Here is a 22,221-nt window from a genome sequence, read left to right as displayed (position 1 = left end):
TGTGAGCTAGTTAGGTGTGCTCGCCACTCCAAGGGGCTCTTCACATGAGGTGGCTGCATTAATTATAGGAACGTTTGTATAAATATGTTTGAATTATCCCAAGCACAATGAACTTGCTTGTTCCTTCGGCGATGCTATCCTGATGCGCCATGTCGCTGAAAACTTAGCAACTGTGTCGGCTGCTTGCGAATCCAAAGCGTGTATATCCCTCGATCCTAGCTCCTCGCTGTTTCCCGAAAAGCATAGAGTAAGTATTCTTGCTGTATCCCAGATCTTGCGCAATGCAATTTGGAGCCCACCAAATAAGTATATACATGTATCGATGAAGATCCCCTATGGGCGCTTGTGCCAGACATTTGGCGCCCGCCTGAAGAGATATAATAAATCTTGTATAATACTCGCATAAAAAAAATCCTTTCCGACGCCTGATCCTGGTATCATAATGCATGTTGTCAAGTGAAAATCGTAAATGGTTGGTGAGAAGCTGTTATTGCAGCAAGCCGCCGAGATCGTTCAGAACAGGGTTTGGTTTGCCGTGCATGTTATATGTTTGTTCATGTCGAGATTGAGGAATCGTCTGCAGCTCTGTGCCATTCCCCGACTTGGGTCGCGTGACATTGGAAGTGTGCGGAGTCAACAGACCACCCAAGTCCTGTAGCAGCGCACTCGAGCCTCGCCGGAAACCTGAGGTACCGGCGGGCAGAGCAGGCGACGGCGCATGAGTGTGTAATGGATCGACGTTTGAGGAGTGGCTTTCACGGCGATAGCTGCTGCTGCTCGTGCCCACGGAGTCCTCCAGTAAGCCCCCGACATCAAAGAACGACACCCGTCTGTGCGTAGTCATTGACTCTCGCTTCGCGAGGTCGCGCGTGGAGATGAGGGAGTCGTCGCTTCTCTCCGTGCCGCTGTTCTGTCGTTTGGGAAATTGCCAGGTTTCAATGTCGTTTCCTAGCGACGCTCCAACCGGCGCAGGCTGAACATCGTTGCCTTTGAGTGCACTCCGAAGTTCGGGGTCGAGTGTGATGCCAACATCGCGGACCAGGTCCTCGTCGCTGCCCCATTGGCGATGAAGCGTCGGCCTTCTCGCGCCGCTGGATCGGTCAAACGAGTCTGCCACGCTTGTCCTGCGAAACTTTTGCTTCTTGATGCCACGATCGCGCACAAAGGACCCCAGCACTAGGGCGTTGGCAGCGGTGAAGGCAAACAAGATCTCGACTGAGGCTAGTAGTGACCGGTACTGTTGGCGACCATGGCTCCACATGACGTGCGGCACGCGGTAGATTGTGACGCCGACAACGCCCAGACTGAGGGAGAAGAGCAAAGTCAGTTGCATCTTGCGCTTGATCTTCATGTTGCTTTGTAAGATGATGGGAATCGGAAAGAAGACGAGCAGAAGGTCGGTGAGGATGTTGCACACGGCTGTGGTGAGAAGCTGTACGTAGCCCTGTCGACATTGGCCCCCAGGATCAGGCGTTACCTGCCAGTAATGGGTGAATGGTTGGCACTCCGACAGTGTGCTAATGACAACGCCGATGAATGTGAATATGAGCACCCATCGAATGACCACGAGTGCCTTTTGCGATGAGCGTTCCCATGTGACGCCAGTGAGCCGGCGAAAGAACTCGAGAATAGTGAATTTAAGAATCCACAGCCTGTGAAATGTTAGTCGGCTCGATCAAGATGAGAGGGTGAAGGTATTTCACATACGTCGCGGCATACATTATGCGACTCAGAAGAACAAGACCACTAGCAATCTGCCGGTGTCGAATTTCTCCTCTGCTCGATGTGACGCCAGTAAAGTCCTCATTGTTGGTTCCGTTATATAAGATGTAGTGGACGCATGCCATGCGCAAGAAGAGCGGTAGCAAGGCCAAAGCCGCCATTCGGTCCTCTGGAAACAACCGCTCTGTCCTGATGAATCGACCCGCGACCCGCAGCAAGATGATGCAGGCGCATAACGAGGTCACCCACCAGCAGACGAGAAGGCTGGGCTTGTCATAGCGAAAGTCGCGATGGCTGGGAGGGTCCGAGTAGATCGTCATAGCGGCAGAGACGTCGTCCACGCTCGTCGACCTCCGCAGAGGACCCGACGAGCGAGGGTGATGTAGGATGGGAGGTCGCTGCGCAGTCTGCGCCGTGCCTTTCTGGGGCGAGTATTCGTCGGGGCAAGGCGACCCTGTGGTGTGGCGTCGAGACGCTCACAGGGGCGTCTTGTGGTGAATTGGTTCGGGATGGAGAGCCGTGCGTATTGCGAGGCATGAGAGTTGACAAAGTCGTTGTGGCGAGAGGCGCATGACCTGTATTTCAGTCGAGAGAGGGACGGTGGAGATGGCACCGAGGGCCTGGGCGGCGAGTGGGCGCAATGGCGATGTGTCGGTTACTAGGGGACGGCAGCAGGCATTGATCGAAAGCGCAACGAGCGACGGTCAGTCTGTCGATGTACAGAACTGCTGGCGAGAGTTCAAAGAGCGAGTTCATGTACGTGTCCGAGGCGAGACGCAGAGTGAAGATGACGGGGCGGCGAGCGAGTAGAGTGTACAGGATGGGGATAAGTGGCTGCAAGTGTCGGCACCAGCGGCGCAACCAGTGCACCCGGCCTATCTATCGGTGGGGATTACAGCGGCTTGGAGCCACACGGCTTGGCACCCACACCTCACGCGCACACACACAAGCGCAACGTAAGGTAGGGTTGATCTTGCGGTTCACATGGACGTTGGACGGAGTGGCATGAAATAGGGAAGTTGTCAATAATTGATGCCGCAGATAGCCGGTTGAAAGCTCAATGCTTGTAGCAAAACCAGTCGAAGATGCAGCGCAGCTATCGTGCTCGCCTTTGTTTGTACTCCGTACAGAGGACATAGAGCCATGTCTTGTGCGACAGGCATCTGGATTCCCTACCCACGCTACTGGTCTGGGCAAGACATGTAGACGATTGGGACACAGCAAGCTCAACTGAAATTACAGCAGTAGTGCCGACATTGGCTTGTGTTTGAGAAGGCCAGCCACCAATACTCCTAATATTACTACTACTGCATCTGCACGCGATCAGACTTACGACCCGAGACGGACTCGAGGACCCCCCCAGATAAGCAGCCAAGGTGGGGGGCCGAGGCCGTACTGTAGAGTCGCAGTGTCAAGTTCGCGTGTTGTAGAATCGTAGATCGCTGTGAGACAAGGCTCACCAGGTTCTGTAGACTGGAGAAAAATAAACTAACCGAATTCCTGGTCTGTCTCGGCTTCGCCCACCGCACGAGGCCTTGAGCCATGGCTCGTCGATATCCCGCAATCCGCGGCAAGCCCAGGGCCACACACGAGCAGATGCCAGGAATGCGTTATCAGCTGCCTTCATTTCGAGTCTCGGCGTACCGCCCTGTCGGCCTGGAACCCACTATTGACCCAGCGTCGAGCAAGGACGACCTTGATTGGTGTCCGAGCTAGAGTCGACAGGGATGTGATAGCTGCTAGAGACGTGGTCAAAGCTCTCGGCTCGTTGAAGATAAGAAGTGCAGAGTCCAGACTACAAACCTTCACCTGTATCTTTTGAATTCCAAATCGCTATCACTTTGAGGGTATCTTGAACCCCAAATCGCTATCAATTTCAGGCCTATTGCCAAGGGTCGTCCCGTGTTCTAGTGGGAAGTGGCGCGAACTTTCGTGTATCGTCTTTCCCGTCAATTCAAGGAGCACTCATTTGAACGAGAAGCGACCGAATGAGCGTCATGGTGATGATCCAGCACTTGTACTACGTAGGGCTAGGATGAGGTGTCAAGGCGTGCTTAGTTAGGCCTTAGGGGTCCCATGCACTGGACCCCAGCATGCAGCGTGGCGGGGATCGTCGGTACTCCTGGCCAAAGTACATCGTAGCATCTTTCTCCGTAAGAAACGGACGGATATCATTGTGGGGTGTTTCTCTGACGACCCAGCTGCTAATTATTGTATCCGTACTTGGATGAGAAATCGGCTGATGGAAGAATAACATGATCACAGAAAATCCGAGTTGCTAATCACGATCCTCTGGCACGCGAGACTGGGGGCGGCCTGCCGTGCCTGCCTTCCCTGCCCCAAAAGCAGATGAGGGCTGAAGGTTCGACCGCCACACGGTGACACTGGTAAGACCAGTTAACGGTCACGCGACACCAGCTGGGGCAGGTCAGGCAGCGGTCTAAAAACGATGCTGGGTGGAGCGATAACGTCTGGGCATTCTGGAACTCGTGTAATACACACCATCAGCAGTAATAAATCAATTCGCCAACCGCCTTTCTCAGCGTTCTGACAGCGAGGGTCTGTCACCGCTTCACATCATTGCCAAAGTCGAAGCTACGAGCTCTCCCCGAAAGTGGAACCGCCACTGCTGTCAATTAACGCAAACGCTTGTCACCAATGGGTGTCAGGATTGACTCGTTGCGAACGTCATGCATCCCACACGTGCGGACTATCTGTAGCGATAGGTTTGCTGTCCACGGCCGCGAGATGGTCGGTTGTCGCGGGCGCTAGGCTTTCACACTTCCATGGAAGCCTCCACGGCACGGCTAGCGAAACCACACAAGTGTCCGCAAAACCAATCTCTGCAAACCGATCGCGATGGAAAACTCTGCCCGGCCGGCTCTCTGACGGCAGGCCACTCAAGTTAACAAGCGAATGGCATCGGGCGTCAGGGTTCGCGCGGTCCTTCGAGAACCTTGCCGTTCTATGGAACGCCATAGCCGGCCGCTGTTCCCTTGACATTCGGCGAAATCAATCATATTGACATCAGCCAAAAGGTTGAATAATCGTGCCAGCATGAAGAGCCCTTGTGACCCTGCCCAACTTATGCAAGCATGACAGTGCCGATGACCCCGAAACAATACCTCAGTCAGAGCAATTACTTGGGTCCCGACAATTTTTATTAGCCTTCTGCAAATCCTGGGGAAAGGCTTGCGATTGGACACTCCGCACTGGTGCTTTCCTGGGGTATTAGGTTTTGGTATGTCAACGCTTTGCCTGAATTCATCACACTTCGGGTTGAGAATCCGAAGATGCCCGGGGCCATTTGTTCATAGCTTAAACTATTGGCCTCTAGCAGTCTCGAGGTTCTAAGAATGCGGGATGGAACCGATATCTGACCACGATGAACCGATATATTCCGACTCCAGTGGCATCAGCTGCCGCCATAGCAAATGGGAAAGTCGACGAATGAAGCAGAAACTGCTTCCCCTGTCGGTATAGCTCATCGTAGCCCCTTTCTTCAGGATGCTCTTCAAACCAACTTAGGTATCTCACCCATGTGCTCCGCTAATTGGCCATCCTCGCGCCACAATAGGAGCTAGTTTCCTTCGCAATCATCTCTCTCCGGAAACCATTGAAATTTCCATCCTGCTAATCAAGATGTAGATCCTGGACAAGTGATCGTATCTTGGTCTTATCAGCCGCTCCCCAATCGACACCTAGAACCTTGCTCTGCAAATCATCATCTGCCTCCGTGTCGTCCTTCCCTACAACAAGCCCCCAAATTTCATCTGCAACCATTGTCCTCACCTTGGGCCAAGGATGGAACAGCAGCGCACCTAGTCTCTTCTTCGCTTCTGAGACACCCGCAATGTTTTCGTCGCCAAGCCCGGCGATCCCGCCATATACACGTATACAAGCTTCGATTTTCCGGACGTTGCCCGTTTTGTATCCTGCCTTTTGAGTCTGCAAACACAGAGACTTGAAGTTGATGTCCGTATCAACAAAGCCCACGTGGAGTAGGAAGGCGGTGATTTCTAGGGTGGGCACGAGGACGCGGTCGTTGCCTTGATGAGTCCTGAGGTTCTGAAGCAGTGCTTCGTAGATGAGGTCGAGGTTAGAAGCGGACACGTTGGCAAAGGATGTTAGGGCCGCGCGGCTGGCAATGACGAGTTCCTCGTTGCCGGTGTCGGCGGACGTCACAAAGCCTGCCATCAAGGCGGCCATCCATGCTGTCTCGTCCTCCTCCGCAAAGGAGGCTGCAAGGGGATGTAGGGAGGTGTTGTAGGCGAGGGCGAGAAGAATGTGGAAGTAGGCTTGGGATGAAAAGGTTAAGCTGTGTCGAAAATGGTCCGCAGAGCTTAAGTCATTGGTCAGTTGTGGCTATAACTACGGTGGTTGGACAATACTTACTGCCCTGACAACAGGAGTGCGAGAGCGCTTTGCGCCTCTGGACGTATGCGGTCGAGTTTCTCGGCTGACAGCCGTAGCACACTGTGCAACAAGGTCTCGATGGACTCCTTTGACAGACATGCTGCGTCTTGCCACAGGAAACAGACTGCCCGCAACGCTTGGACGCGAACATGTGAGCCAACATCTCCTCTCGCAGTCGTGGTGTAGTCGTTCAGCCCTTCTTTCAAGATTCCCAGGAACGCGAGCGGCTTGTCTTGTAGGATGCGACTTTTAGTAAGCCCCTGGAGGATAGCTAGCCGCGTCGCAACCTCGGGATCATCGGCCCAGCGACCAGTCAGTGTTTCACAAACAATATCGACATCTTGACTTGAGATCAGAGGTTGCGTCAGAGCCAGTGTGTAAAAGTAAGCTTCGCCTTGTGTGGCAGTGCGGCTACTTGGTTTGTGACGGACGGACTGAGCCCACTCCTGGATGATGGCTTTTCGATTTGCGGGCGTTGAGAAAATGAGAAGGGTTAGGGCGGCCGCGCAAGCTGGTTGCATAGCTTCGGGCTCGGTGCGAGAGAGCCACATGGGCACGACTTGCTTGATAGTATCCAGGACAGTTGAAAGATCGGAGTCTGAGCCGCCATGCTCGTCTAAAGCATTGGCTAGGGCCAGATGACCGGACTCTTTGGCGGACTCTAATAGCTGCGCCATAGTGTAGAGTGGCAGACTGCTTTGGTTTCCCAAAGTGATAAACTGAAATAGGGGCACCAGCGACTCGACGACTCGACTAAGCCCTTCTGCAATGAGATCGGCGCGTCTGTGCGTGCTCTCCATGTAGCTTGTCAACATGGCCGTGACTATAGCCTGCATCTTTTCCAATAGAGAGGGGCCCAGGCCATCGTTTCCAGCGTGTCGACCACCTTCGTGGGCGGAGACCTTCGGGAACTGGTCAAGCAAAGCAGCATAACATATCAAGAGCCCATGGCGCTCTTCAACCTGCCTCGCTTCCAGTGTGGTGTACTTGTCCTGGAACAGCTGGAAACTGGCTTCATATCTCGGAAAAGGGCCATTGAGATCGTCCAAGGCCAACGCTGCTGTCAAGACGCCAAACGCGGCACCTGCGCTTCTTCTTGATGCAGCGTCGACGTCGCCAACACCTCTCCAGCCGAGCAAGGCGTTGAGGATGGCCTCGCCGTATTGTGCAGACAGCTTGGTCACACCGAGTGCAACTTCTTCCATGGCGCGCGAACGTCTAGCGACTGCGTGGTAGTCCACCGTTTGGACAACCCATATGCCCTTTTCCACCGTATCTGGGTGGCGTCCGATGAGCTCTTGCAGCGCGGCGGATGACCCCCTCCTGATATTCCCAGCCGGATCAAGACACGCGGTCGTCACCAGTTCGGTGCCCATTGTTTGCAGGATCGAGGTTGATGTCTTTGTCGGGACGGCGAGAAGCTCAGCGGTGGTATAACGTCTGGCGACGGCCCATATCCCGAAACACGCTGCGTCGCGAACGTTGGCGCCAACACTCGTGCCCGAAGTGCCTCTTTGTTCAAACGCAAGTCCCAAGAGAAGAGACTGGATGATGTCGGGCAACTGTTCTGCCGGCGGTGATCGTCGATAGAGAAGATGTGATAGTGTCAGGATCAGTCCGTGCCACTCCAGCGAGTCGACCGTCGCCAAGTCCCTGACATTTCCCTGGGCTGTCTTCTTCCAGAGAATGTTTCTGTTCAGGCTCTCCAGCACGGCCTCCACAACTTGACTGGCCATTTCCGGATCGAGCTTCAGCGTGATGACACTGAGAGCCTTGCTCGCCGCCAACCGCACGGGTGTGTCATTGTCCGCGAGACTTTCGAGAAGATAGCCAATCGTCATTTCAGTGATTTCATTCGCCGTGTCACCTAGCCTGTCCTGCCTTAGCGCAGAGACGACAAGGCATCTCATGATTTTGATGACCATCTTTCGAGCCAGAGCAAAACTAACGATTGCATTCCCTTCATCAGTCGCAACGCCGTGCACACGGGTGAAGCTGGCGCTGAGATGGCCATGCATAATACCCGTGTCCATGGTGGACTGCAGGATACCACCTATGAAGGAGAGAATGCCGAGGTAGTAGTACGAGGTCTGCTCAGTGTCCGCTCTGAGCGATCCAAGAGCCCACTTGACAAGGCTATCGAGCACACCGAGGTCTTGCATATCCTGACGCATGGCGATCCTGACGAGAAGTGCTTTTGCGCCATCACGTTCCTTTCCTGGCGAGGACAGGAACTTGATGCCCAGTGGCAGAAGGCGCAAGGTGATGCCCGGAAGGCCTTCGCGCAGTTCCAAGCCAGGAATGGCTGGCGTATCTTCCACATCGACGGATGAGATGGTAGAGAGGTCAAACGGTGCGAGGAGGAGATGAGACAGCCAGACAAGAACAATGTACCGCTCCTGCCATGCCCCTGTACCCTTCTCTTCAGCATCCTCGATTGCTGACCGCAGGATCTCCAGGTATTTGGTTTCCACGTTCAAAAAGTGTTTGATGACTTTTTCTCCGCGGATCTTACAGAAGCTATAGAGGATCAAGGCGATGGCTGAAGTGGTGGGGATGAAATGCTTTGCCTTTTCGGCGGACAGAGCAGGGCTCTTGTGGCGAGTCGTCAGTGCGGCAAGATACGTGTTGGCCAAGAAAGGGATCCATTTGGGGAGATGAGGATCAAGAAGCTGCGGCAACTCCTGGAAGGGGTCCAAGTACTATTGCTCCAGTTGTCAACCTATGTTCCATCTTCCACAGCAGAGGAGCGCGGAGATACTGACATATAGGGTCGCGTTGTACACATCACGGCTTTTGACCCGAGATCTCACTCTTCTTTCGCCGCCATGTTGCGAGGCCGGCTTGTGTAGCACGTCGAGGAAGGAGTTGAAGTCGGCTAGGAGGTCGGATGAGATCTTCTGTAGTTTGATGTCGAAATCCGCCTCTGGGGCATCCATGATGCCGGTAAACCTCGGTGAATTGTAGGCTACGTCAAGGCTTAAGTCTCAGACAAAAGCCATCGAGTCCAAGATTTGGCTGCCTCGTATAACGAACTGTGGACTGGAGCAGAGAGCTGGAGGAGGTCGAGGTGAGGGCGATGAATGTGGGTTGCTCAAGCTTCCACTGTGCGAGTCCCATCGACACTGTGCGTGATGCACCGTCTGCAATGTCTGCACCTACGAAGCAGCCTGAGACAGGCACGCACACTGTACACACCACATGTGACCTGCCCCTGGGCCCTGGTAAGCCTCTGTTCAAGAAACCGCCATCATCTCAAGGGACATGACAACAAGCAATGCCGCAACGTGCTCGGTAACCATGCTCATTGCGGCTGATACAGCCAGCCACGGATTTCTTTCAGCTACCCCAAATGCGTGCGTCGCAGCGTTGCGTGGCTATCATGCAGCCTTCCAATCAGCCCTGCCAGGCAACTGGAAGACTTGCCGACCCCTCATCGATTAACTAAAGAGCGGCCCTGCCCCCAAGGCTCCGTTTTCACCTTCATGGTTCCATGCGTAGCTACCAGCTGGATCATACGCGGCCATGGAAGCACTTGGCGTCGTCGCAAATGTCTTCGCGGTCGTGGATATGTCCGCCAAGATCGCAAAGCGGTGTCACCAATACTCGAAAGACGTCCTGAACGCCAAAGATGACATTGCTCGGATAAACAGAGAGGTTGACAGTCTCCTCGGTGTCGCAAAGAGCGTCAAAGAGCTTCTCAGTGGGCCAGACGGGGAGAGACTGAAAGCATCCAGTCAGCTCTCTGAAGCTGCTCGAGAGTCTGAGGCACTGTTACGGGGACTAGACGACAAACTTCGCCTAAAACCAGCGCGCCAGGCAATGCGTCGACTCGGGGTCCGTGCTCTCAAGTGGCCATTCGAAAGCAAGGAGGCACAGGAAATAATTTAGGATATCGTGCGATGTACGCAGATAATGACCCTAGCTCTACAGGTGGATCAGACGTATGTTATGATAACCCGCCGTCTCTGCACTTCTTAACAGTTTGGCTCCAGTGCTCTTCTCCTCGACGTGGATCAGAAGATGGTTCTCGCTCGCCTCGAGAACCACGTTGCCACGGGAGCTGCCTTCGACTCTCGGGAAGAAGAGCACAACTCAAAGTGTCTCCCTAATACTCGAGTCGAGCTTCTCCAACAGATATCAGAATGGGCTGATGATTCGAGCGCTGAAGCAGTCTTTTGGCTCAACGGCATGGCGGGAACCGGCAAGTCTACCATATCGCGGACTGTTGCTCGGTCTCTGGCAAAGGAGAACCGCCTCGGCGCTAGCTTCTTCTTCAAAAGCGGTGAGGCTGATCGGGGGAACATGGCAAAGTTCTTCCCAACGATTGCTGCCGACCTCGTAAGGGGCGAACCGGCCATCGCTCATCACCTTAAGGGCGTCATTGAACGTGAACCTGCAATCTTCCGAAAGGCAATGCGAGAGCAGTTCGATAAGCTTTTCCTAGGGCCGCTATCAATCACGCGAAGAAATCAGTCCCTGGTGGTTGTTGTCGATGCATTGGATGAGTGTGAGCAAGAGATCGATGTCAAACTCATGATCCGTCTTTTCTCCCAAGCCAGTTCCCTCCAGTCGGTACAGGTCAAGGTCTTTCTAACTAGTCGGCCAGAACTGCCGATTCGTCTTGGGTTCAAGGCTGTTGAGGGCAAGTACCAGGACCTGACACTCCATGAAATACCAAGTACCGTGGTGGAACATGATATATCTATGTTTCTACGGCACGAGCTGGCAAGTATACGAGGCGAATACAACGCGTCCGTTCAGGAACACCGACGGCTGGCCGTCTACTGGCCCGGTCAGTCTAATATTCAATCTCTTATTCAGATGACCAGTCCGCTTTTCATTTTTGCAGCCACGGTATGTCGCTTCGTCAATGATAGGCGATGTGGAAATCCCGACGAGCAGCTAAACGAGGTACTCCTCTTCCGCACGAAAAGCCAGGCTTCACAGTTGGACGCAACATACATGCCCGTGCTCAACAAGCTGATTGAGGGCGTACCTTCGAAGCAACGTGACCAGATTCTCCAAAATTTCCGAGATATCATCGGCTCTATCATCATCCTCGCCAAACCATTGTCAACAGCCGCCCTAGGGCAGATCCTGCGTATCCCTGAGAGTACCATCGACGATAGGCTGGACTTGCTACATTCTGTCTTAAGCATCCCGTCGTCCTCGGGTGCGCCTGTGAGACTTCTCCATCTGTCGTTTCGTGATTTCCTGTTGGACCCCGAGAAGCGGGATAAGAGCCCATTCTGGGTAGACGAGAAGCTGGCCCATGATGCAATGGCGGCTAATTGTCTACGTGTGATGGACTGTCTGAAGCAAGATATCTGCCAGTTAGAGGCGCCGGGGACTGATCGATCGGACATTGATCCTCTGACGGTAGATAAATATCTTCCATCGGAGCTTCAATACGCTTGTCTGTATTGGGTCTATCACGTTCAAGGCGCAAGCAATCACCAGAGTGACTGCGAACGAGTCTACGCCTTCCTGAAGCAACATTTTATCCACTGGCTGGAAGCTTTAAGCCTCCTTGGAAAGGCTTGGGAGAGCGTCCATATTGTCAAAGACTTGCAGGCTCTGTACAAGGTGCGTGAAATGAGACGAGATATCCTGGGCATAAACATGCTGATTGGTCTAGAATCATGGTCACAAGCAACTCTCTGAATTTCTCGACGACGCCGAGCGCTTCATCCTTGCAAACTCTGCAATTATCGACTCTAATCCACTTCAGATATATTCTTCGCTCCTCATGTTCACCCCGAGGAACACACATATATACACCACGTTCAAGAGCGAGATCCCACCATGGATATCGTTACTGCCGCAGGTCGAAAATGAATGGGACTCATGCATTTTGACGCTTCAGGGCCACAAGGACCGTGTTACCTCAGTTGCATTTTCGCATGATTCAGCACTAGTGGCTTCAGGCTCTCGCGATAAGTACATACGGATCTGGCGCTCGGACACGGGCGAGTGCATTCAAACGTCGAAGTGTCACGAGTCTGGAATTATCTCCGTTAACTTCTTGCATGATTCGGCGGTGGTCAGGTATGTCTGCGATGACTTTACCGTGCATTCCTGGCGACTTGACACAGGCGACTACTCCCTGATGTTCAAGAGCCCATGTCACCGTCAGTCCGTGCGGCCGCTCGCCTTTTCGCATGACTCAACGCTTGTGGCTTTAAAATATTACCATGAGGCAATCCTGCTTTGGAAAGCCGATGCAGGCGGGGTCATTCAGATACTTGAATGCCCTGGTGTTTCCGTCACATCTGCTGCCTTCTCACAAGACTCGGCGCTTCTGGCCTCAGCCTGCAGCGATGATACGATGCGGATCTGGCGCGTTGATACGGGCGAGTGCGTGCATAGACTGGACATCCTCGCTGGGTGTGTCTTATCGGTTACGTTCTCACCTGACTCTACGCTTGTAGCTTCAAGCTCTATTAATGATCATACGTTGCGGATCTGGCGCGCTGATACAGGCGAGTGTGTCCAAACAATGAGCAATTTCATAATGCATCATACATCAGAAGTTGCTTTCTCAGAGGACGGCGCGCTCATAACTTCGAACACTATGGAAAATGATGTGCTGATCTGGCAGATTGATACTGGTGAGTGCGTGCAGATACTCAGGGGCCACATGGGCATCGTCGAATCAGTCACTATGTCGCGCGATTCGAAGCTTGTAGCTACAGGCTCATGGGATCGCACGATCCGGATATGGCGCGCCGATACGATTACGGAGAGCCAGACTATTGAGGGCGAGGGTTTCGAGATCAGCCGGCTAGCTTTCTCGTCTGATTCGACACTCATTGCTTCCACCTCCATGAGCAGGACACGAGTCTGTCGTGCCGAGACGGGCGGGCACATCCAAACACTCGATGGTGATTTCTGCTGCTTCGCACAAGACTCAACGCTCGTGGCTACAGATCTAGGCGACATGGGAATGGGAATTTGGCGTATTGATACGGGCGAATGCGTCCAGAAACTAGCAGACACCTGCAGAGAATCGTACCCATCTTACCGAGTCGCCGCGTTCTCGCCCGATTCGGCACTCGTAGCCTCGGCCTATGGAGAGAAGATCGCGGAATCTGGCGTGTCGATTCGGGCGAACTCGTTCAAAAACTACTAAAGGGTTCCGATGAGTTCTGGAGGCTCCAATCACTTACGTTCTCTCACGACTCGGCGTTGCTAGCCCTTGGCACTGAAGGGAAGATAAAAATCTTTCACATCGAAACGGGCGAGGTTGTCCAGCTACTTGAGGGCATGCCGGATGGTTTTGTATCCATATCCATTGCCTTTTCACAGGACTCGGAGATTATAGCGACGAGCAACTCCGACGGAATGATTTGGATTTGGCGTGTGAATACGGGCCGCTGCGTACAGACCCTCGATATGGGGCTTACTTTCGATCGTCTGTCATTTGAACCCGGTACTGCACGTTTGCAGACCGACCATGGTGACTTCGCCATACAAGCAGCAAGTCCCGGGTGCCCTGCTGTCGGGTCACCTGCTGATGCTGTGTCCGCTCACACTCGTCGGCCCTTGCACGAAGCCGACTTGGGGCGCTGGATTATGTGGAACCGGCATAGATTGGTTCTCCTGCCCTTGAGATATGTAATCTCCAAGTCAGCAGTATCAAGAACTACCCTTGCGATGGGATGCAGCGCGGGAAGGGTGATGATTATCAAGATTTCGCCTGAGCATGTCCCAAAAGGCTTGGCTTGCTCTGATGGTTGTGAAATACTCGAGCTTGTGGTCGACGATCCCAACTTCAGATGGGTGTGTTCAATTGAATAGCTCGAAGATGTCCATCTTGTTGATTACTAGGATAGCATACTGCGAGGATGCGCGGACAAAAGTCACACGCGCCATCGGCATGCTGACAGACGTGTGAGAAAAATGAATAGGCACCGGTTATACTACATAAATGTCATGTGTAAAGAAATTCTGTGAACATCAGACTGAGCGAGAAGTTCGCGTCAAAATATATCCTGGTGACAGACCAGAGGTAATCAAGTGGCATCGGGTCTCCGGTAACTCAAGCCGGTCCTGTTTTGTGTAAGGTATCCAATAGATCCCTGTTTTAGACAAGCGTTACACTGATTGAGACCTAAATGACATGTTGTACGGCATCAATCTTCTCATATTTGGCGCCTTGGTAGCATCATAAGGAGCTGAGAGGTCTTGAAGCAGAGGCTGCTGGTATTGTTGTTCCAGCGAGAGCGCTGCCTCCCGACGGTCTCGGGACTTCTGACCATGGCGAGTATCTTGTGATGAGAGAGACCGCAATCATGTCTTCTGAAAGAGAGAAGAGCTTCGTGATTGAGAGTTTTGTCTCTCCACCTAGATTGGTGCGCTTGCTCTGCATTGCTCCGCTCGAATCAGGCTCGGGCCCTCGAGCTCGTTCTGACCGCATAGCTATTAATCTGTCAAGCCATGTCTCCCTACCTCCTAGCCTTGAAGATGACCCGAAATGGCTTGACCGATTCTGAGACTCTGCCACTCGAAATCATTCAGACCCCATTCGTGATCTCCATCACGCGGGAGCTGATGTCAAAGCCCTTCTGTCCAGCGAGACGTCGCCACTGTCTGCCCAGCCAGTCTGCTACCGCCGGGCAGGCCGCGACGTGTCTGGCGGCCACCCGCAGAGGGAAGATCACGACCATGGCCCCTAAGCTGTCGTGTTTGGAGGATGCCACCATGTACTCAATACTGCGGCATATTCTCAGAGCGAGAAAGTGCGAGCGTGGACTTGTGTGCCTCAAATCCAGGCCTGTCTTCTCCGCCAACCCATACAGAAGCAGAGTGACCACGTCGAAATGTATGGCTTCAGCGGCCTGGTCGAATGTCTGAAATGCGTAGACGCATGTGAAAGGCGATTCGGGTTCCCGAGGCGATACAGAACGTCGTGCCTCGGGATGTTCCTGATGCCAAAGCGCTTGGAGATGATCGCATTCATCAAGATTTTCCAAGATCTTGCCTTGCAAATGTGCGAGATTGGGGGCTCCCTCGTCGCCGGCAACCAAGCTGTCAGCATCCTCCATCAGTCCTGGTATGCGGCACATGATGTCCTGTAGTCGGATCCAGGTCGACTTTGGTGCGGGTGAAGTGGCCCACGGTGTCGTTTGCCAGTCGTGTCGCTCGAGAAAGGTTCTTTTACGCTGAGCAATGCAGCCCACAGCCTAGGTCGTGTGAGCGTCAGACACAGGCGCTGGGTTTGGTGGGTATTCAAGCTCAATGAATTACAATGAAGCTTCTGTTTATCTTGAGCATCATGTTCGTCGATGGGCTTTGAAAGGCCTCTGGTCCAGCAGCCTCTGTCTGACAGAGAATACGGTCAATTGATCGCCATACGCACAGGTATGCTCAGCTCAGGCAGTACTCACCATAGCTGCGAGTCCACGCGAGTGCTGGATCCATGCCGTCGGGCTCGAGCTACATATCATCTCGTACATGCCCAGAAAGGAACAGCACCAAAGACCTGTGAGCCACTGCATGCTTCCCCTCGCTGGATGGCTGGACGTTGCCAGCTCGTCTTGAATGCGATGAAGTGCCTTGACATAGTGAGATCTCGACTGGCTGACCATGTGACCGAGGCCATGAACCCGCCCAAAGAAGGCCTGGCCTACGCTCAACATGGCGGCATGCGCTGCAGAGCGACGGTTGTCGTGCCTGAGAACGTCGATGAGGCTGGTATCATCTGAGCCTTGGGGAACAGTGTTGGATGTTGGTCTGTAAAGCTTCGCGAGAAGATGAGAAATGAACATGTCTTCTTGGAAGGCATCCAGCGAGATCGAGCTGTCGATGGTAGTGTCTAGCATGTCCCCCATTGACACGCTTGCATCTACATAGAGCGGAAGATGCCTCTGCGATTCCTTGACCCGCTCTATCGCCTTGCATGAAGACGGGCTGGATGTTCTGGAGAGCGTTTCATTATCCGTCGATGATATGAACACCAAAGACTTGCTGTAGCCCAGGCACTCGCGCTTGCTATTCTCACAGCGCAAACATTTCGGCAGTCGTTCATCTAAGGACGAGTTCAGCCACAAGGTCGACGGGTCAGGAGCAGACAGCACAGTGCACAAGCACTTACCACATTTCACCTTGCGCTTTTTGCAAGTTATGCAGCCCTTACTGTGAGTCGTGCGCCCTCTCCCGCTCATGGCAGCCTTGGCAGGGACCGCGATCGGCCAAAGAGGGGACTGAAGCTGCAGCCTGCAGCCCGTGGGGCTATGCCAGAGTCTTTGATAGACCCGGCTGTCTATACAAGAGAATGGCGGCCAGGACGAGCAGCTGACATGGACGTTGGTACTTGTGATGAGTTGGAACGCAGGAAATGGTTGCTGCAGTCGGACTGTCGCGTCGCGGGAGAATAGGCCACCCACCCACCGGCACTCGGCATCTGGGTCGAACGTGGCGGAGGAGACAACTCGCGCAGGACGACCTAAAGCGGAATGGCCACGGAGATCTACGACCATTCATTGGTTCAATTCGTCCAAGTCTTGGGGATATAGATGGGGTCAGCATCCGCGTAGTCGGCCTCTACGTACCTATTAGGGGCGCTCGAAGCCTCGAATTCAGCCCAAATCCGCCGTCTGTGAATCTGTGATGGCACCATTCCCAGATTGGACTTTCAATGCGATTCTCAGCATTCATGAACAATGAGGAATGCGAATAGGTTCACGGTGATGGCAATTGATGAGTATATAATGGGGGCGGCTACACGTCCTCAGGGTCAGCAACTATCCGTGCATTCTTCTGGATTACATCTGAATCACTGCACCGCAAGCTAGCATAACCTCCAAGACGCATCACACACGACATGGATCACTACCACCAGCAAACACACCATCCCAAGTTCCGCGACACCACCAATGACACGAGAGTGTACGCATACCAACACTTTGATCCGACAGATACAGCCTCTCACCCAGGCCATCCAGAGTCCCAGCTTCATCTCCCCCCAAGCTACAAAAACGCTGTCTTGAACTCGCACACAATCTCTCCTCCCCCTTCGCTTGCCGTCTGCTCAACCCCACCCTCAATCCAGGGCCGGGCCATTGCTATCCCGGCCACAGGACATCAAGTCGGAGCGCCCATCCTGCGTGCCTGGCCGCCAGCCCTGGAGGGTACAGGGCTGTCCAAAAGCGACTTTCTGAACTTTATCGACCGGCTCAACCGTGTGACAGTCAACAGCCCACCCATTCAGGTCCTTGGCCTCGTCGGGAACATTGTAGGCATGGTGCCACTCGCCACGACCCAGATCGTGGGCAGTGCCGTGAATGCCAGCGCCATGGTGGCTGGCGTGGCGGTCCGCAAGGGTCACACGGAGATGCTGCTGCGCGAGGCCAACCGTGACATCTTCAGGCCGTTGGGCCTCTGTGTCAAACTGGCCAAGATGGAAGCCGTCGCTGCAATGGCCGGGATACCCATCGTCAATGCGGACGGCAGGGTTGACAGGAAGAGCCATATTCTTCCGCCGCTGACCGGTGATGGCGGTGTTGATCAATCCGTTGGCGTTCACCAAAGACGCTTGATGGCATTGGAGCCGTACATATCTCCGCTGGTACTGGAGGGGCTGCCCGACATTGAGAAGCCTTCGAATTTGCTTGCCAAGATGCACGAGTCTACCAGCGCGCGACAGGCTGTCAAGGAGGAGCAACAGATGATGAAGAAAAGGGGGAGGTTGGGGAAATCGCGGAATGACAAGGAAGAGAAAGCGTTGCGGAAGTTGATATTTTTGGTGGTTGAGCGAGTGATGTAGGGTGCAATAACAATTGAGCCTTGAGCAGCTTGATGCTGTTGTAGTTTTGTAGTACCATCACAGTTTAATGACAAACCAAGCTCTGATGTCAAGGACACGCACGTAAAGTACGACACAGCAGCTCTCCGTAGCAACAAAGAGCCGCCGTGGAATTGTCCCTTCGCATGATGCGTAATTCCGCCACAGGGTAGGTAGGCGAACAATGTAATAGCCGGCCACCTGTCGCAAACAAACGACGGCCAGACTTCAATGCTTTCATGTTAGAAGCGGCAAAAAACAAATTTTAACTTGGAGACTGAGGAGCACATGTTTGATCCTTGATACCTGTTCTTATCACACTAATTAGATAGCACCGGCTCAGGTCCCGGATCGCCAAAAATGGATGCCCTCGGAACGTCCACATGGGCAACAGCTTGCATATGATCGCTTGTCCAAAGTGTCAACGGCTTGGCTCGACAGAACGAAAAGGGAGAGCCTTGCATAATACATTGCGTCAGTCGAGCACACATGTGATAATACAGTACCGCGATTCGATTCATCCCCGTGGACGGGACGGGACGGAGTACGCGGAACGGCAGCTCGCATGCTAAACCCTCTTGAGACAGACCATCATCGGCTTTTAGTACGGGCGTCGCTTGGTCGGCATTTGCCATGGAGCAGTGACCTCGATTCATGTTTTGTATTGTCGATGACTTTGCTCTTGCGACAGACTTGATCCATGTCCCAAATGGTCTGACAGAGTGGATTGTTGCGCAATTTGTAGGTCATGAGCAGTCACTGGCTCCATGTCATGGCTCGCTCATGAATGGATGTACTTGGTGATCTTGGCGCAGGCCAGCCCTGAAGGATCGCCTCGAATAGGAAATAAAATCCCGGCCCTCGGAAGTTGACGGTCGAGCCACATGGTTTTGACAGCACAACTTACAAGCACCTACGTCAGTACAAAAGATTTTTTTCCCCAAGCATATGATGTGCCCCCAACGGTGAGTGAGGATCGATCATTATCGCCAATGGCTGAAGGCGCCCTGGCGTCACCGCGAAAACGGACACCACCATGAGGAAGCCGGCATCTCACTAGTGAGCAATGGCACCATGCAAGCTGACAGGCGCGTCGATCCTTGACCTCGGCATGGCAACGTGTAAGTCACTACTGCATGGACTGGCAGAGACTATAAGATGTCATTGCCTTGTCCAACAAGTGTAACGCCCTTGACGTCTCGCTCCATCGCCAGACATTCAGACTTGAGTTCCACACATATTCACTGCCACCATGGTTCGTCGCAATTATGCCCACGTTGTCGACGTGGCTTTCTGGGATTACATGACACGCATCGTGCAGACGATACTTGCACTTGTCTTGGTCATCCTCTCGGCGTGGCTGGTCGTGTTTGTCAACACCTGGCCCGACCGTCTATCCCTATTTACAGTACGTAGTCGCTGACCTGTCATCGCGGGCCAAGCTTCACGCTGATGCTAACCGTTGTGCAGGCTGCCTGGGACCTGACGATTCTGGGCTACTACAACATCGCAGTGCACGGGCTGCCATTCATCTACAACTGGGCCGCCCTCGTCGTCACTGAGAGTCTAACGCTGGTCTTCTGGGCTGTCTCGTTCAGCTCGGTGGCCGCGTACTACGCCTATGATAAATACGACGGACGACTGAATGAGAAGATTGTCATTGCCGTCATAGCATTGAGTGCATTTGCATTGTGAGTATCTTGGACCTCTCTCTCTTCTGACAAGCACTAACCGAAATAGTGTATTGCACCTCGCAACGTGTTGCATGTTCGCACGGGCGGTTCACAAGCATCGACAAGCCGGCAAGCCACTGTTCAGCCCGCAGGGCAAAGTGGCATCGCCATCAGAGGTGTAGGCAGGGAAGATCAACGGCCAAGAAAAGGAATTCTACGAATAATGATGATGTTGTAATGGGAGGATGGCACAATTGGATACCAAATATTGAACAAGCAGATCACATAAGTCAACTTAATACCGGTAATTATACACCAAGCTTCACCTCTTGATCAAATTCAACTCCCAAAACAACACAACCTCTCGCTATTCACTACAACCTTTACTTCAGTCTGACGACAACCTTTGTGGCCGACACGCCATCTCGCAGCTTATCCAGTCCAGCCTGGATCTTGTCCAGTCCCTCTCCCACAATCTCCGCCTTGGGCTCCGCCTTCAGCTTGCCTTGGGCCAGAGCCTTGGGCACAAACTCATTAAAGATCTGGCTCGCGAGCGAGTTCTTGTAAATACTCAGCGACAGGATGGGCTGCGCCTTGACGCTCGCGGGAAGATTCTCCGGGGGCGCCCTGACGCAGACAATGTGTCGTTTCCCATCCGCATGCTCGACGGCCTTTGCTGCGGTCGAAATGGCATCCGGGGCGCCAATGGCGTCAAGCACACCGGCGAGCTTCTTGCCCTGGAGGAGCTGCGCGACCTCGTCGACAACCTTGGAGGACTTGTAGTCCAGCGCGTGGTCGGCCCCGAGCCTCTTGACGTATTCGTGATTCCTGGGCGAGGCGGTGGTGATGACTTGATAGCCAGCCGCCTTGGCCAGCTGGATGGCGGTTCCTCCCACACTCGAGGAACCACCCCACACGAGCACAACCTCGTCAATCTTGTCGGGGTTCAGAGAGGGCAGACGCAGCTGGAGGGTATCATCTCCAAAGAATGCATACGACGCCGTCGCCACCGCCAAGGGCAGAACGGTAGCCTGCTCAAAAGGCAGATCATCTGGAATGTGCGATGCACAGTCCGAGCGAATGAGGGTGTATTCCTGGAACGCGCCCTCGGCATTGTCCTTTGATCCCAGACTGGTCGCGTAGCCGAGGACTCTGTCGCCAGGCTTGAAGTGGGAGACACCGGGCCCGACGCTCTCCACGACACCAGCGACGTCGGTGCCAATGATGGCTGGGTATTTCACTTCAAAGGCGGCGAATTGCTGGATGACAATGTCCACGGGGTTGATCGCAACGGCGTGGTTGCGCACCAGGATCTGGTTGTCCTTGGGCTCCGTCCATGGCGCGGACTTGACCTCCAGGGGGATCTTCTTGGGCTCTGCGATATAAGCGGCGTTGTTGGAAGGCATGGTGAGTGTATGGGGGATTTTTGAATTGGAATTGAGTACACAGAAAGGGCATGCAAGCATGGCAACATGAAGGTTATATGAAACCGTCTTCATTCCGAGAGTCCGCCATGGCGCGAGACGTCATCATTATCGAGATTCAGATCGTTTGCAGGTGCCGATGATACCGAGATCGAATCGGCTCCCATACCGCGAACGGGCGTGCCCGCTTCCAGTGCATTCCAGACTCCATCCAGATTTCGACCAGACGCAATTGACTTTGGTGAGGCTTCCGCTAGTATTCGACCGTCGACGAGGGGCGGCTTAAGAATCACCACGTGGGGTTGGATGGACAGGCTATTATTAGTGAGCAAGATTGAAGACGCAGTGGATCTATTGAAATTGCCCAGGGCTTTTATTATTACTAACGTAGCGAATAATGAAAGTCTAACTCCAGCTCATTCTCGTGGGGGTAAATGTGTTTTTTTTTTGAGTTGTCCAGCTACGATTCAATAACCGTACTTCAGCTATTGGTAGGTGCTCAAGAATGCGCAAATAATTGACTAAGATACAAAAGAAAGGCAAGTCACCTCCCCATGGCATGTTGCCTCGATACGTGATGCATGGGACATCCAGCCAGCTCGGAACTTGTTGCACCATCCACCTGGGGGTGAACTGTGATGAAAGGAAGTACACGACCATGTATATCCCTTCTCTGACCTACTCATAATCAGCGAATAACCTCAAACTTACCTAGTGCAGTACCTCAGTCTCACCGTACTCGACTTCAGGTACGTCCATCCCCCATCTCTAGTCGAGACTCATTGACACGGCGCCAACAATGATCAAGCCCAAAGCCAAAAACCCGACCAAACCAAACACGGGCCAGAACTTGCGACTGTGCCTAAACTCTCGTAGAACTGCGTAGTTGGTTCGTAGAAACCTCATCTGTCGGGACTCTGGTTCATCAGACTCATCGAAATCTCCGTGACGCTGGACAGCGACGGGAGCAGGGACGGCGGGAAGGCGACCTGCTTCGGCCAGGTTGGCTAATTCGATATCGCCAGGGGCGACGGCGTCCTCGTTGAGATTGATATCTCGCCACCAGACGCCTCCCTCGGCAGGAGGGGCTGCAGTGTTGTTTGGGCGAGACATGGTCTGGGTGGTTGTGAGTAGATGAAGGACGGGAAGACTTACGGAAGGGGTATGATGTGGTGATGCTGCGATGGTGCTTGGCTGT

General features: G+C 53.5%; 8 protein-coding genes across 8 annotated transcripts; 3 read left to right on the top strand and 5 right to left on the bottom strand.

Annotated features, from left to right (window-relative positions):
* Window positions 1–48: 48 nt before the first annotated feature.
* F5Z01DRAFT_9834 (uncharacterized protein) lies at window positions 49–2,239 on the bottom strand. The gene is made up of 2 exons (XM_046267259.1): window positions 1,708–2,239; window positions 49–1,652 (listed from the first exon to the last, which is right to left on the bottom strand). Exons 1-2 carry the CDS (start codon window positions 2,040–2,042, stop codon window positions 488–490), a joined length of 1,500 nt encoding a protein of 499 aa, XP_046122864.1. The 5' UTR covers window positions 2,043–2,239; the 3' UTR covers window positions 49–487.
* Window positions 2,240–5,040: 2,801 nt separating this feature from the next.
* Window positions 5,041–9,184, bottom strand: F5Z01DRAFT_9809 (tubulin folding cofactor D C terminal-domain-containing protein). Its single transcript, XM_046267258.1, has 3 exons — window positions 8,904–9,184; window positions 6,118–8,840; window positions 5,041–6,064 (listed from the first exon to the last, which is right to left on the bottom strand). Exons 1-3 carry the CDS (start codon window positions 9,075–9,077, stop codon window positions 5,356–5,358), a joined length of 3,606 nt encoding a protein of 1,201 aa, XP_046122863.1. The 5' UTR covers window positions 9,078–9,184; the 3' UTR covers window positions 5,041–5,355.
* A 634-nt stretch (window positions 9,185–9,818) lies between these two features.
* F5Z01DRAFT_9785 (uncharacterized protein) lies at window positions 9,819–13,320 on the top strand. The gene is made up of 3 exons (XM_046267257.1): window positions 9,819–10,082; window positions 10,134–11,727; window positions 11,780–13,320. The coding sequence occupies exons 1-3, from the start codon at window positions 10,054–10,056 to the stop codon at window positions 13,271–13,273; spliced, it is 3,117 nt and encodes a 1,038-aa protein (XP_046122862.1). The 5' UTR covers window positions 9,819–10,053; the 3' UTR covers window positions 13,274–13,320.
* A 989-nt stretch (window positions 13,321–14,309) lies between these two features.
* Window positions 14,310–16,307, bottom strand: F5Z01DRAFT_684937 (uncharacterized protein; the record flags this gene model as incomplete). The annotated part of the gene is made up of 3 exons (XM_046265954.1): window positions 14,310–15,326; window positions 15,531–16,171; window positions 16,238–16,307. The coding sequence occupies 3 exons, from the start codon at window positions 16,305–16,307 to the stop codon at window positions 14,658–14,660; spliced, it is 1,380 nt and encodes a 459-aa protein (XP_046122861.1). The 3' UTR covers window positions 14,310–14,657.
* A 564-nt stretch (window positions 16,308–16,871) lies between these two features.
* Window positions 16,872–17,952, top strand: F5Z01DRAFT_9764 (uncharacterized protein). Its single transcript, XM_046267256.1, has one exon. It carries the CDS (start codon window positions 16,967–16,969, stop codon window positions 17,906–17,908), a length of 942 nt encoding a protein of 313 aa, XP_046122860.1. The 5' UTR covers window positions 16,872–16,966; the 3' UTR covers window positions 17,909–17,952.
* Window positions 17,953–18,753: 801 nt separating this feature from the next.
* On the top strand, window positions 18,754–19,913 carry F5Z01DRAFT_746305 (uncharacterized protein). The gene is made up of 3 exons (XM_046266948.1): window positions 18,754–19,334; window positions 19,397–19,617; window positions 19,667–19,913. The coding sequence occupies exons 1-3, from the start codon at window positions 19,179–19,181 to the stop codon at window positions 19,779–19,781; spliced, it is 492 nt and encodes a 163-aa protein (XP_046122859.1). The 5' UTR covers window positions 18,754–19,178; the 3' UTR covers window positions 19,782–19,913.
* A 1-nt stretch (window position 19,914) lies between these two features.
* Window positions 19,915–21,105, bottom strand: F5Z01DRAFT_641801 (chaperonin 10-like protein). Its single transcript, XM_046262599.1, has one exon. It carries the CDS (start codon window positions 21,096–21,098, stop codon window positions 19,983–19,985), a length of 1,116 nt encoding a protein of 371 aa, XP_046122858.1. The 5' UTR covers window positions 21,099–21,105; the 3' UTR covers window positions 19,915–19,982.
* A 686-nt stretch (window positions 21,106–21,791) lies between these two features.
* Window positions 21,792–22,136, bottom strand: F5Z01DRAFT_632025 (uncharacterized protein; the record flags this gene model as incomplete). Its single annotated transcript, XM_046261831.1, has 1 exon — window positions 21,792–22,136. The coding sequence occupies one exon, from the start codon at window positions 22,134–22,136 to the stop codon at window positions 21,792–21,794; it is 345 nt and encodes a 114-aa protein (XP_046122857.1).
* Window positions 22,137–22,221: the final 85 nt, after the last annotated feature.

This window comes from Emericellopsis atlantica, assembly GCF_019669845.1.
Source record: "Emericellopsis atlantica unplaced genomic scaffold F5Z01scaffold_1, whole genome shotgun sequence".
Classification (NCBI taxonomy): domain Eukaryota; kingdom Fungi; phylum Ascomycota; class Sordariomycetes; order Hypocreales; family Bionectriaceae; genus Emericellopsis; species Emericellopsis atlantica.
Note: the sequence above shows the minus strand (reverse complement) of the source record. Positions and strands in the feature narration are given on the sequence as shown.

Coding starts and splice junctions, on each gene's coding strand:
- F5Z01DRAFT_9809 (XM_046267258.1), bottom strand. CDS start 9,077: ATGGATGCCCCAGAGGCGGATTTCGACATCAAACTACAGAAGATCTCA. Junction 8,841..8,903: donor TGTACAACGCGACCCTATAT/GTCAGTATCTCC, acceptor CTGGAGCAATAG/TACTTGGACCCCTTCCAGGA. Junction 6,065..6,117: donor GCACTCCTGTTGTCAGGGCA/GTAAGTATTGTC, acceptor CAATGACTTAAG/CTCTGCGGACCATTTTCGAC.
- F5Z01DRAFT_9785 (XM_046267257.1), top strand. CDS start 10,054: ATGACCCTAGCTCTACAGGTGGATCAGAC. Junction 10,083..10,133: donor GCTCTACAGGTGGATCAGAC/GTATGTTATGAT, acceptor GTTTGGCTCCAG/TGCTCTTCTCCTCGACGTGG. Junction 11,728..11,779: donor ACTTGCAGGCTCTGTACAAG/GTGCGTGAAATG, acceptor TGATTGGTCTAG/AATCATGGTCACAAGCAACT.
- F5Z01DRAFT_9834 (XM_046267259.1), bottom strand. CDS start 2,042: ATGACGATCTACTCGGACCCTCCCAGCCATCGCGACTTTCGCTATGAC. Junction 1,653..1,707: donor CGCATAATGTATGCCGCGAC/GTATGTGAAATA, acceptor AACATTTCACAG/GCTGTGGATTCTTAAATTCA.
- F5Z01DRAFT_746305 (XM_046266948.1), top strand. CDS start 19,179: ATGGTTCGTCGCAATTATGCCCACGTTGTCGACGTGGCTTTCTGGGAT. Junction 19,335..19,396: donor ACCGTCTATCCCTATTTACA/GTACGTAGTCGC, acceptor ACCGTTGTGCAG/GCTGCCTGGGACCTGACGAT. Junction 19,618..19,666: donor GCATTGAGTGCATTTGCATT/GTGAGTATCTTG, acceptor TAACCGAAATAG/TGTATTGCACCTCGCAACGT.
- F5Z01DRAFT_9764 (XM_046267256.1), top strand. CDS start 16,967: ATGGATCACTACCACCAGCAAACACACCATCCCAAGTTCCGCGACACC.
- F5Z01DRAFT_641801 (XM_046262599.1), bottom strand. CDS start 21,098: ATGAAGACGGTTTCATATAACCTTCATGTTGCCATGCTTGCATGCCCT.